At 50.2% G+C, this 13,065-nt stretch overlaps 1 protein-coding gene across 1 annotated transcript in view; it reads right to left on the bottom strand.

Annotated features, from left to right (window-relative positions):
* ADCY8 (adenylate cyclase 8) overlaps positions 1 to 13,065 on the bottom strand; it is a 176,194-nt gene that overhangs the window by 35,023 nt on the left and 128,106 nt on the right. Inside the window, exons 10-11 of the mRNA XM_066265646.1 lie at positions 6,244 to 6,445; positions 4,128 to 4,217 (exon numbers count right to left, since the gene is read on the bottom strand). Of these exons, the coding sequence (XP_066121743.1) occupies positions 4,128 to 4,217; positions 6,244 to 6,445 (292 nt within the window). The remainder of the gene's footprint in view (positions 1 to 4,127; positions 4,218 to 6,243; positions 6,446 to 13,065) is intronic.

Raw genomic sequence — 13,065 nt, 5'->3', positions numbered from 1 at the left:
TGCTCTGTGTCCCTGAGCCTGACTTCCCACATGGTCCAGTAATGAATGCATCATGAACCTGGGGTCCCCATGGATGCCAGGTGGAGACAACTGGTCTGACTCTCCAAGCTGTTTGCTGGAGTGTGTTAGGAAGGGAGAAAGGACATTTGTCTGTGTTTGCTGCTGGTACAGTTTTACTGTGCGTTTGGTTATTCCAAATCCTGGCTTATGATATATATATATATATATATATATATATATATATATATATATAATATAGATTAGAGAAACAGATATATATTATATTTCTCTCATATATATTAGAGAAACAATGGCGAATGCTCCATAGTTCATTATAGTCATTAGGTTAGATCTGTCAAAACTGCATTTAAATTCCAAAGTCGATGTGATGGTTCTATCTGACTTGTGTGGAGGATGGATGAACTCTTCTGTTATTTCCTAGAAGGTCCTGTAGCCTCGGTTAATATTTTAACCTCATAAGAATTCATTATGCCAATGATGTTCACAAATGATGACTCTCACAGTAAAACTATGAAGCAAAACCTACTCAGTGAGCAATAAAATAGCTATTTCTAATGGAAGGACATCACTCCACAATTTTTGCAAAAATAGAAGCGGGCCGAATGTTCCTGCAAATAGAAGCATGTATCCAAATATGCCCGGGCCTATCATAAAGGGCCCGGATTCTAAAATGAGGGTCCTCCTGTTACACCTCCTGAGAACTAGATTCTGCTGTTTGAGATAACAACAGTGTGGGTTTGTGCAAGTGATTCACATTCATTCTGCAAACTTATATCTCCTCGCCCCTTCACCCCACCCACCCCACCCCAGGCCACTTCTCAAATCACAGTTGAAATAGGACTTTTCTTTCTAGTCATTTCCTGTGTGTTTACTCTCTCTCTCTCTCTTTTTAATTGGCAAGCTCCAGTTTAGAACTGAATTCTATTTTCCACCATATATTAAAACAACCTCTTAAGCGTTGTGGGTGTGACTGTGCCCCAATAAAGTTTTATTTATAAAACTGGTGGCTGGCAGAGTCTGCTCTGTGGGCAGTTTGCTACCCCTGAACAAGTTGATCCTTTGGTTGTGGGAGGACAATGTAAACCTCTGATTCATTTATTTTTATCTCAGTTTTTAATGTTCTTGAGTAGGATTCATAATGCACATGACCTGTGGGCACACTGGTGCAGGTATGTAACTTATAGTAAACATGTATGGTCAGTGTGGACTCAAGAGCTGTTTACTGGAAATATTAAATAACCACAGCTGACATTTAATGAGCAGATACATTGGACCAGGTGTTACTCTGAATGCTATACGTGTGAATTCACTTAATTCCTCGTAACTACCCATGAGGAAGGGACTACTTTTACCTTCATTTACAGATAAGGAAACTGAGGCATAGAGCTGAAGCTATGTGATCAGAAAGCCTACCCACCACGAACGCCACAGTCCTGAGTTTGGGAGTTGGGGTTTGGGGCCTCAGGTTATACAGTGTAGATTCAGAATGACACGGACGCCCGGATTAAATAGTCCACGAAACTGACTTCACGTCAGATGTCATGCGAGAGACTCAACCTTCGCCAGGTCGTCACCATGAGAACAGGGTACAGGGGGTCCCTGGTTACGACAGTCTTGACATACGTTTTGAGTTTATGACGCTCACTCCCATAAAAACTTTAAAAAATTGAGATGTGAGTGCTTGGCTTCTGCCATTAGCGCTGTACTTATGGACTGTGTGGGCGAACTAGTCTGGTTGTGCGCGGCGGAAGAATTCCCGGTACAGCGTACGGTACAGTGCATTTATGTCCCTTTCCTTTTTCTGTGGCTTAGCTGTGTTTTACGTTCTAGATTATGATTTTACAACTGTTAGGATAGGTCAGTGATTTAGGCTAGGCTGTGTTTCGACTTACACCAAAATTCGGGTTACGTCACGGCCGTAGGAACAGCACTGTGACGTAACCGAGGACGCCCTGTATTCCTTAACTCCACAACAGCCATGTGAAGAAGGTGTTATTTTCCCCACTTTACAGCTAAGGAAGTTGAGGTGCAGAGAGAGTGAGCACTGATACAGGAGTCCACTGCCAGCAGGGGAGGGGCTTGGGGCAGTGAAACCAGCCTCTTCCCGGCTCTAAATAGCTGAGCCTTGGCCAGCGTGAGGCCCTGAGGGCCCCTACTCACGCCCTTCAAACCAAGGTGTTCTCAGGGAGCTGGTGTCCCACAGACATTCACGAAATGGGAGCTCGTTCATTACCTGGTGGGAGGAAGTCCCAGAGCCTGTGGTCTGTCCTGTGCAGCCCTGTACTTCTTTAAGAAGAGCCTCATTCTTCCCTAGGGACTGAGCCGGGGCTCAGACGTGTGGGCTCAAGAACAAGCCAGACACAGTTGGCACTGCAGTGCCAACTCTGGACAAATGAAGTGGGAAGAGAAGGAGGAAAGAAGGGAGGATGGAAAGGAGTGGGAAGGATGGGAGTCGGGCAGGCGTGGCACCGAGTGGCACTGCCCAGGTTACCTTCTAAGCCTTCGTTTCATTGACTATAGAGTGGAGACGGTCACAGTCTGTACCCCAGATATCTCGAGGACCTTATGATGTTACGCAGACCAGCTAGAGAGATGCTCTATCCCTAGGGTTGGGGGGGGGTGAGGCTTTCTCTTCTTTTCAGACATTCCTCAAGCCAATTCTGGGGCCTGGGTGAGACAGCAGAAAGCCGAGCCTGTCCGCCACCCCCCGTGATGGAGGGGGTCCTACAGACAGTGTCCTCAGGGTATATAGTGTTACCTGGGATCTGCTGGGACACCCCAGCTGTCCTCCCTCCCTACCCGGAACTTCTGTCCCCGTGTGTCCAGTTCTTGGCCATGACTAGTAGAGCCTAAGATTGTCTTGTGCCCAGCCCTGCAGACTGACTCTAAGGCCCAGGGCCAGACTAGTGGCTCTGTCACCAAGAGAGGGTCAGACTTACACTAAGATGGTGTGTGCCCCATTGGGACACGTCCTGGCTGATGGTGTTCCATGTACTTTCTATAATACTTTAAGTTTAGTTGTTTTCTGCATTTGTGAGTCACTAGCTTCCTCCCTCCCTCTTCCCTCTCTCCCTCCTTCCCTCCCTCCCTCCTTCCCTTCCTTTACCTGTTCCTTTTGTTCCACCCCTCTATCCCTTCACCTTTCTTTTTTCTTTCTCTCTCTCTCTTTCTTTTTCTTTCTTTTTTTCTTTTCTTTCTTTCTTTCTTTCTTTCTTTTCTTTCTCTTTCCCCTCCCTCCCTCCCTCCCCTGTTCTTTTTCTTCCACCCCTCCATCCCTTCATCTTTCTTTCCTTTTTCTTTCTTTCTCTTTCTTTCTCTCTCCCTTCCTTCCTTTCTCCCTTCTCTGCTCCTTTTCTTCCACCCCTCCATACCTTCATCTTCCTTCCTTTCTTTTCTCTTTCTTTCTTTCTTTCTTTCTTTCTTTCTTTCTTTTCTTTCTTTCTTTCTTTCTTTCTTTCTTTCTCTCTCTCTTTCTTTCTTTCTCTCTCCTTTCTTTCTCTGTCTTCTTTCTTCCTCTCTCTTCTTTCTTTTTCTTTCTTACTCTTTCCCCTTCCTTCCTTCCTCCCTCCCTCCCTCCCTCCCTCCCTTCCTTCCTTCTTTCCTTCCTTCCTTCCTTCCTTCCTTCCTTCCTTCCTTCCTTCCTTCTTTCCTTCCTTCCTTCCTTCTCTCCTTTCCTGCTTTCCTTTTCCAATGCAGCACACCCCCTCTGCGCAGTAGCTCTGCACTCTGTCCTCTGTTGGTGACGGGGGCACATTCTGCTTTAGGACATAGAGTTGAGTTGGTGGAAATGAACAGGGGAGGAGGAGACAAGGGGACAGAGGACAGTGGGCAGAGGGAAAGGTGGAGGAGGAAGCTATGGAGGAGGAGGAAGAAGGGAGAGAAAAACGGGCAAAGGGCAGCGATGGGAAAGAGAGGCTGAGGAGGGAGAGGAAAGAGGAGGGGGGAGAGAAGACACAGGAGAGGAGGAAAGGCTGAGAAGGAGGAAGGAGGAAGACACAGAGGAAGGGAGCAGGCCGCTGAGCGCTTCCTGGACTCTTCACCAGCCCTGGGAGGCGGGAGGAGCTATCTGGGCCCAGGTCTCAGCAAGGGGGCTTGTGGATAAATACCTCTGGGTAGGAGCAGATATCTGTAAACCCAGCAGAGGAATTGAAAGTCAGGTTCTTCAAGGGTATCGACTTGTCAAAATCACACCACAGCTGCGGATTAAAAAAAAAAACAACAACAAAAAAAACACAGGAACAACAGAGTCAGTGTGAGTGTGGGAGAAGGAGTCATGTGCAGTCAGCGCTGGGCTTCGGCGACAGCCTGGGGCACCCCTGGTGCTCAGGGGGTGTCACTTCAGAATGGGAGTGTCAGCTGGGGTCCCCTCTGTTCCTCTAAAGAAAGCACTGGCCAGCCAGAGAGGCCACCAGGGGAGACTGCTCTGCTGGCCCCGTCATGGGGGTCCCTGGAGGCTCTGGTGGGGCTCGGAGAGAAGGCCGCCAGACCGCAAGAGGAGAGGCCGGAGTCCAGCCTGCCTCCCCCTAGGCAGCTGGGAGGGCTGGAGGCACTCGGGGGGACATTCTCCATATGACCCCTAACACTGGGGCGGGGGGCACCCGGAAAGCTGCAGGAGGTTTTAGTGGCGCTCAGAAAGGAACAGCTGCCCTCGGCTGAAGGCCTCCTCTGTGCCAGACACTTGGTACAGAAACAACTGCACGGCCACCTTGTGATGTCGCTACTATGTTTATCCCCATTTTACAACCGAAAAAAGTGAAACTCGGAGAAGTAAAGTAACTTGTCCAGGGTCCCCGAGCTGATAAGTGGTGAAGCTGAGATTTTAACGCAGGTCTATTTGACTCCAATGCCTCCGAACCCCCTCCCAGACCCCTGTGGCAGGGCCGACCCCACAGGGGACCCTGACCTGCCGCCCCCGGTCTTATGGCTGGACTCTTTAGCCCAGAGGTGGCTGACTCGTCAAGATCAGATTCTGGCTATGTCTCTGAATGCTTGATCGATGATCCTTTGTGCTCCCATGGTCAAGTGCCATAATCGCTAAAATATTCCTTTATGATGAACTTAATTAGACTACAACTTCCTGTTTTCTTTATGCTATAGAACCCTTTACTTCAGGGCCGACCACAAAGCTTGAGCAACATAGACTCTAACTAATTACTGGGCCAATGTGGACAATAGATTTCAGGTAGTATAACCCTGCACAGTGAGGCCAACCATTGTTAAGAGTCCACACGTTGGGTCCCTGAACACTAGGAGACCTTCCTTCAGACCCAAAGGGCTTGGTGCTGGTTTCAGCCACCAGATGATGCTTCAACTAGCCTCCCTCAATGTGCCAAGTCCAAAATCTGTGATCAGATGAACCACTCCTAAACTCTGCTAGGTCCTTAAGTCATGGACAATACAGACTACATCTAAATCCACAGAACATGCCTTTAGCTACCATGTCACCATGCTAGAGAGAAGATGAAATCGTTAAATCACAGATCACCAAATTAAAAACAGTGATACACATGGCAGTTGGAGAGAGTCACCCGAGTTCGATGTGTCACAGCCAATAGGAACCTTTAGAAAGTCATAGGCAAGATGCTCAACCTTTCTGAAATGCGGTTTCCTCACCCATCACACGGGAACAGTCATACCTACCTATAGCCCATAGTCGATGCTCAGTAAAGGACAGCTATATTTTTTCCATTCACCCCGTGCCCAGAGATGAAAAATAGCGGATGATCATGAGCATGAGTCATGGAGTCAGACAGGCCTTATTCGCAAGTTATTTCATGTCTCTGAGCCTCAGTTTCCTCAGCTGTAAAGTGGGGATAATGAGACTTACCTCATAGGGTCTTATATGAGGGTTACTTAGGAAAAATGCATATGGCTCCTCCTTCAGTGCATGGCACATAGCAGGTGGGTAGTTAATACATGGCCACTCTTATTTACCATTGAGTGGTAAATCAATCAGCCCGTGACGGGGCAGACACTAGGGAGTTCAGAGCTCCTTTACAGCAGAGGACCTCTCCCACTGGGAAAAAGACAAGCTGCTCCCAGGGAACTGCACAGTTCCGACAGTAGCCACATCTATGTCCTCTGTCCCTAAGCTCGGGGCTGGACCAGGCACAGCAAGGTAACTGGTACCAAGGAAGGCGGTGCAAAGAGGTCCTAGGCTCCAACTCTGGACTCCCGAGAGCACCCTAGAGCCCCGAGGGTAGGTGGGCTTGGAATGCTTACAATATTTAGGATGGCGCCCAGGAAATTAATCAGGATGGATGCGAAGATGATGACGTTCCGGGCCAGATAGGTCTCGTTGATCCAACAGCACGTTTTCCGGAGGACGAGGGGCAAACACTTGTAGTCCTCGGCCGTGGTGATGAGGACCAGGGCGGAGTGCAGCATGATCAGGATGGAGAACTGGATGGCCATCGGCATCGCCCTGCAGGGAAGCAAAGGACACGGGGTCTCGTGGCTTCGATCACCTGGTCCCCCACTCGCTGAGTGACGCCGTCAAGCACATCCACGGCTGGGGCCCTTCCTCACCCCTTGGTTCCAATAATTCCTCTAGCTCTCTGTTTGTTTAAGAAAAGGGGCTATTGCAGGAGACATTTTTAAATTGCATCCATTCCTAGACTATTCTCTCTATGGAGACACTTTGCAGTGGACATAAAATATTTGCCTGGGTGTATTGTTCTGGTCCAATTTTTTCACTTGACATTCATCTTTCTTGCTAGGCCATCTGCTGCCAAGGCAACACAATTTTCAGATTTTTAACTCAAAACTCTGGCTGTGGGAGAGACCTGCACACCCTTCCCTCTTTTTTTTTTTTTTTTTTTTTTTTTTTTTTTTTTTTTTTTTTTTTTTTTTTAATTCAGTGAGAGGAGGGGAGGCAGAAACAGACTCCTGCATGCACCCCGATGGGGATCTACCCAGCAAGCCCACTAGGGGGTGATGCTCTGCCCATCTGGGGCATTGCTCCATTGCTCAGCAACTGAGCTCTTCTTAGCGCCTGAGGCAGAGGCCATGAAGCCATCCTCAGGGCCTGGGGCCAACTTGCTCCAATCGAGCCATGGCTGCAGGAGGAGAAGAGAGGAGAGAGAGAGAAAGAAGTGAGAGGGGGAGGAGTGGAGAAGTAGGTGGGCACTTCTCCTGTGTGCCCTGACCGCAAATCGAACCCGGGAAATCACATGCCGGGACGATACTCTACCACTGAGCCAACTGGCCAGGTCCCCTTTTTTCTTCAAGATGGATTTTATGAAGTATGGTTTCTCTCAGTCTGTTCTGATGGATGCCAAGAACGGAACCTGGCACCTGCTTCCAGTTGCTCAGTTTGGAGAGTGATCCCCAGGGTTTGCATGGAATGTATTGTGTTCCATTTGGGAGGAGAGGAGGGGGTGGCTGAGACACGAGTGAGGGGCACACATCCTTGCCCAAGGCTTTGCCATCCCTCGCAGCTATACATCTCAAGCTTCAAGCTCTTGCTACAGTAGCTCCTGTGCAGTGGGGGCCTCTGCTGGGTGTCAGGCTGTTTCTAGTGACTCAGTTTACCTAAAACCCCGTCTCTAGAGGCATCTCTGCTTCCTCTCCTTAGCAAGGGCAACGTAGAAAATGTGGTCAGAGGAGGAGAGTGGGAACACATGGCATCATGACAGCAGGGGCTAAGACAAGGACGGCGTGACCAAGACGGCAGCTCCTTCTGCACAGGCAGGAGGCGCGAAGGCTGGGAAGTGCCTCCTCCCCCAGCTCCAGCTTTCCCTGTTGCAGGTTTTCTTATTTGCTTTCTCTTTTAAATACTTGCACCATTTTGATTCTTTGGATCACCCAGTCAGGAAGTCTCTGCAGGCCTTCTGGATAAAAACAGGTCTGGGCAGCAGTGGGCCCCAGAGGGCTCCAGGTAGATGGGAAACTTCCCCTAAACAGGCTGGAAAAACTCCCTGATAACACGGCATTGTTCCTGGGCCCGCGGGGGAGGCCAATGGACGAGAATGCAGGCGGATCGCTTTGTCGGGCTGGCCCAGGAGAGAAGGGGCCAGTTTCAAGGCTGTTGTGTGTCGGTCATGTGAGGCAGCCATAGAGAAGATGAACGTCCTATTTTAAGCTGATGAACGTCAACCAGGCAAAGGCTGCTTAGAAAGCTGCCCGTTTCCGTGACCATCACTGGCATCCAGATGGAGTGTGTGGTGTTCAGGACCTCTAGTGGCTGCCCCTGGCCGTCTCCGCTGCCTCTTCTCTCTGTCTCTCTGCACCCCATGGGCAAACGTCTGGTACTGCTCTCACTGCTCTGCCATGTGTACCTCTGTGCTTCCTCACGCCATGCTCGGGCACCCCGCTCTCCTGGGGAGTGCCCTGCTCATCCTCCGAGGTTCACCTTTTCTCTGGATCCTTCCATGACACCTGGCATAGGGCTGAGAACATGGAAAGTTCTCAGTAAATACTGGCTCAGCTTCTTGGGGTGGGGGGAGGAGACTGTTCCTCCTCTCTCTAGCCTTCAAGGGGAAGAGATTCCCCCCATCTTCCCAGCCTTTTGTCTACCCCGTGGCTACTTCCTCATTCTTCATGAAGGACAAGGTCACTGTTAATTGTCAATGTTTGTGCAAAGCTCGGTGCTTGTCCTCTCATCCTCCTAGACCCACCAGGATGGCCGGAAAGCCACAGCCTTGACCTTCCCTGTGGGAAGAAGCCTCGCCATCTCTTCTCTGGGGCCAGGGCATCTCTTCCTGAGCAAGGAAGCCTCCAGGTTGCCAGGAAGTCCCCACGGCACCTTCCCAGATCTCCCTTATTCTTTGGCACTGGGGTGTGTGTGCCTCGTCTTGGTCCTTCCCATCACCACAGCAGTAAGACCACGCTCTGGAGCTCAGGGTAGATGGGGAGGCAGGCGGAGACCCAAGACGTTCAGAGAGAACAGACGCCACCTTCTCTCCTGCGTCTAAAACTACATTCCGCATTCCAGCTCTTTACCATAGTTCAGCTTAAGCAAAGTAAGCATTTTCTTGGAACTTTATAAAATAGAGGCTTTGCTGCCCACTTAGCTATTGTCCTTTGGTGTACACTTTTTCGGTGGGGTGGCAGGGCATACTGGAGGGCTGTGTGTGTGTGTGTGTGTGTGGAGGGGGATCTGCATGTAGGAAACCACCCGAGTGAGTCTCTAACATAGTCTGAAGTGATCAGCATTTCATTCTGAGGTTGCTGAGAAAACAGAAAGGGAGGTGCTATGAACTGAATGTATCCCCCCAAATTTGCATGTTAAATCCTATTGTTCAATGAGATAGTGTTTGGAGTTGAGGCCTTTGGGAGGTAAGTAGGTCATGAGAGTACAGCACTCATGAAAGGGGTTAGTGCAGGGGTCCCCAAACTTTTTACACAGAGGGCCAGTTCACTGTCCCTCAGACTGTTAGAGGGCCGGACTAGAAAAAAAACTATGAACAAATCCCTATGCACACTGCACATATCTTATTTTAAAGTAAAAAAACAAAATGGGAACAAATACAATATTTAAAATAAAGAACAAGTAAATTTAAATCAACAAACTGACCAGTATTTCAATGGGAACTATGGGCCTACTTTTGGCTAATGAGATAGTGGTGCCCCTTCCGGAAGTGCGGCGGGGGCCGGATAAATGGTCTCAGGGGGCCGCATGTGGCCCACGGGCCGTAGTTTGGGGACCCCTGGGTTAGTGCCTTCTAAGAGAGACCCCAGTGCCCTGGCTGGATTGCTCAGTCGGTTAGAGCATCCTCCCGAAGTGTAGATGAGCCCTGGTCAGGGCACATACAGGGACAGACTGATGCCCCCCTCTTTCTTTCTCTCTCTCCTCCTCTCTTGCTAAAATCAATATATAAAGATATTTTTAAAGAGAGAGAGGGAGAGAGAGGCCCCAGAGAGCACCCTTGCCCCACAGCCGTGCGTGGAAGATGCAGATAGCTGTGTGTGAACCAGGAGGAGCGACGTGGCCGGACACCGAATCAGCCGGCTCCTTGATCTTGGGCCTCCACCCTTCAGAACTGGGAGAAGTGCATTTCTAGTGTTTCTGCTCCGCCCCATCTACGACAGTTTTTAAACCGACTGCGCCAGGCTGTGAAAGGTAGGCACATGACCCCACAGCAGGAGCAAAGCCTTGGGCAAGCCAACTCACTTTTCTGAGTGTCCTTTTTATTTTATTTTTTAATGCACAAAACTGGGATTTTTAAACTCACCTCTTAAAGAAAGCTCAGACATTAAAGTAATAAAGTAGTGAAATGCTTAATTAACACATGATAAGAGCTCAAAAAAAATGTAGGCCTGACCAGCATTGGCGCAGTGGATAAAGCATCGACCTGGAACGCTGAGGTCGCTGGTTCAAAACCCCTGGCTTGCCCGGTCAAGGCACATATGGGAGTTGATGCTTCCTGCTCCTCCCCACCTTCTCCCCCCCCCAAAAAAAGAATAAAATCTTTGAAAGAAAAATAAAAAAAATAGAAATGTTACTCCCTTTCTCTATTCATGGTAAAATTCAGGAAACCAAACACGTTTCCAAGATCGATGGGAAGAGTATTAATGAGAAGACAGGCCGTCTAGGCCAGGTACGGGCACGACCCGCACACCCCCTCCGGAAGCCTCCGCTCGGCCGCAGCGCCTCAGCGCCCGTTTACTTCTGCACACAAACATTATGGTGCCAGAGTGTAATTTCCATCTAATTACAGAGTTCCTCGGGCGTCCAGGGGTTCTGAATTTGCTTTGCATTGTTGGTGCACGTAAGAGGCAAGAGAACCTTTCATTTCTGAAATCGAGTCTGAAAGAGAAGGACAAGGGGTTTGCAAACAGCTCCATCGCTTAATGTCCTTGTGAGACATTAAGTTCTAATTACTCGCTGCAGCCTGTTTGGGGCAGGGTCTGGATTCGTGTCATGATCTGATGTTCGCTGGGCCGGCCGGGATCGCTGGGAGGAGCGGACATCCCAGAGCAGCGTGCGGTGCAGCAGGAAATGGGGACTCAGATCATACTGATAGGTGACACTTGTACCAACTTTTAGAATCTGCAAAGAGCTTAGGACGCCAGGAGTGCGCTTGATCCTATTAGAAACCCTGAGAGAAAGGTATTCTTAGCCACTTCAACAGATGAAAAGACTGTGGCTCAGAAAGGAGAATGAAACCAGAGGTTATCAAAATGGGTGGGGCTCACTTAATTCTGATGTCAGCCATGGGAAGTTGGTACCGTTATTCCTGTTTTATAGGTGAGAAAACTGAGGGTCCAGAGAAGTCAAGGACACATATACAGCTAGCAAGATGCACAGAAAATAAGGTTCCTTACCCTCCGTCCCTCCGTCCCTCCCTCCCTCCTTTCCTCCCTCTTCTCTTCCCTCCCTTCCTCCGTCCCTCCCTCCTTCCTTCCTTTCTTCCTTCCCTCCCTCCCTCCCTCCCTCCCTTTCTCTTTCCCTCCCTGTTCTCTTCCCTCCCTCCCTCTCTCCCCCCTCCCTCCCTCCCTCCTCCCTTTCTCCCTCCCTGTTTTCCTGTCTTCCTGTCTCTGTCTCTGCTGTCACCATCAGTGCAGGCTTAGATACATTGTTAATCACAAGGGGTGTTTTCTTCTCTTTCCTCAGTTTACCCTCTGGGAGAGGAGCATCTGCATGCCTGTGGAAATCAGTAGAAAGAGCCGAGCAAGCACCATCTTTCTTTGCTAGGGTTTATTCACTTTTCACTGTGGACTGGGAATTAGCTGAGGTCACACGAGCAGACTGCCTCATCTGCTAAAGGGTCTGTGACAGAAGAAATGCGAGGGAGAGGCACCTGCCATCTGTCTGGGTGCGAGGAGTCAATCAGAAGCAGAAGGAGCTGGAGAGGATGTGAGCCGGCAGGAAAGGAAGCTGAGCTGTGTTTGTGGCGGGTGGGCTGCCTGCTTCCCACAACGTGGGGGCTGTCTGGTCAGAGTTCAGCTTCGAACTTTCTTCCTGGTCAGGTGTTTGTCTTGGCAGAGCAAGTGAGGGGGGCACGCTGGCTGGCATCTCAGTCACCCGCGCCAGCGCACACCCAGAGTCACAGACCATCTGGCCAGTTGCGGGGCGAAGTGCCAGGTCCGTCCCCGAAACCAGGAATCGGCCGCCAAGGCTGGCTCCCTGCCCCTGGACATTCCTCCTGGAAAGGGAACCTGCCCAGGCCAGCGGGGCGGGGGGGAGGGCCACAGTCCCCTCTGATGGTGCACAGTGGCCCCTCCGTCCCAGCGCCAGAGTCGGGCTCTCGTCCCATCCCCATCCTGAGCTCCTGTCCCTCTTACCCGCCAGCAAATTCTTCCTCTCGGGTCCACTCCACCCCCACTCTCTTGTCCCTGTAATTCCTTGCTTAAAGGTTTGCAATCGCCTCCTAATTGCTCTTCCTAAACCCAGACCTCACCCCCTCCCATCTATTTTCTGTATCTACAGGGTGATCCATCTCAACACAAACCTGATCACATCACTTCTTTGATGAAATGTCTCAATAAAGTTTTTCTCTTCCAACCGAGAACTTTTCCTCAGGACGGACGTACAAACTACTCTTCCCGGAACGTTCCCCTTCCACCCTCCCCCCCTTCCCAGTCCTCTCCCCCGCCTGGAGAGCTCCTTCCGTGGGCAGCTGAGATGTCAGGGTGAGCTCCTCTGGGACCCCTGCCCTCATCCCTCTGCCTCCCCTCACTGCCACCTGCCCTGTCCACTTACACACACCCTATCTTAGGACTCATTACACTATCTGATCCTTGTTCAGCTGTCTCTCCTCCTATTAGAATGTAAGCTCTATGATGGCAGGGGCCATGACAGTATATCTCCAGTGTCCAGCAAAGACAGGCACATCATAGGTGCTCAAAGGACGTTTGTTGGGAGTGTCACCACCCTGTGCTCCAGGAGTCCTGAGGGGGTGTGCCATAGACAGACACATCCTTCTTGGCTCCCACCTTCTCACTGGGAGGATTTAAGATGGGAGTCTGGAAAGTTTGGGTGAATCTGGCCAGATCCCACCAACACGACAGCTCACCACCCTGAGACCATCCCTTTCCCAAAGACCTTTGTCCCCTCATGGCTCTTGGGCTGTGAGGAAACCCACTCTTACGGCACTGCCT

Source organism: Saccopteryx bilineata, chromosome 3 (genome assembly GCF_036850765.1).
Source record: "Saccopteryx bilineata isolate mSacBil1 chromosome 3, mSacBil1_pri_phased_curated, whole genome shotgun sequence".
In the NCBI taxonomy this organism is placed as follows: Eukaryota; Metazoa; Chordata; class Mammalia; order Chiroptera; family Emballonuridae; genus Saccopteryx; species Saccopteryx bilineata.
Note: the sequence above shows the minus strand (reverse complement) of the source record. Positions and strands in the feature narration are given on the sequence as shown.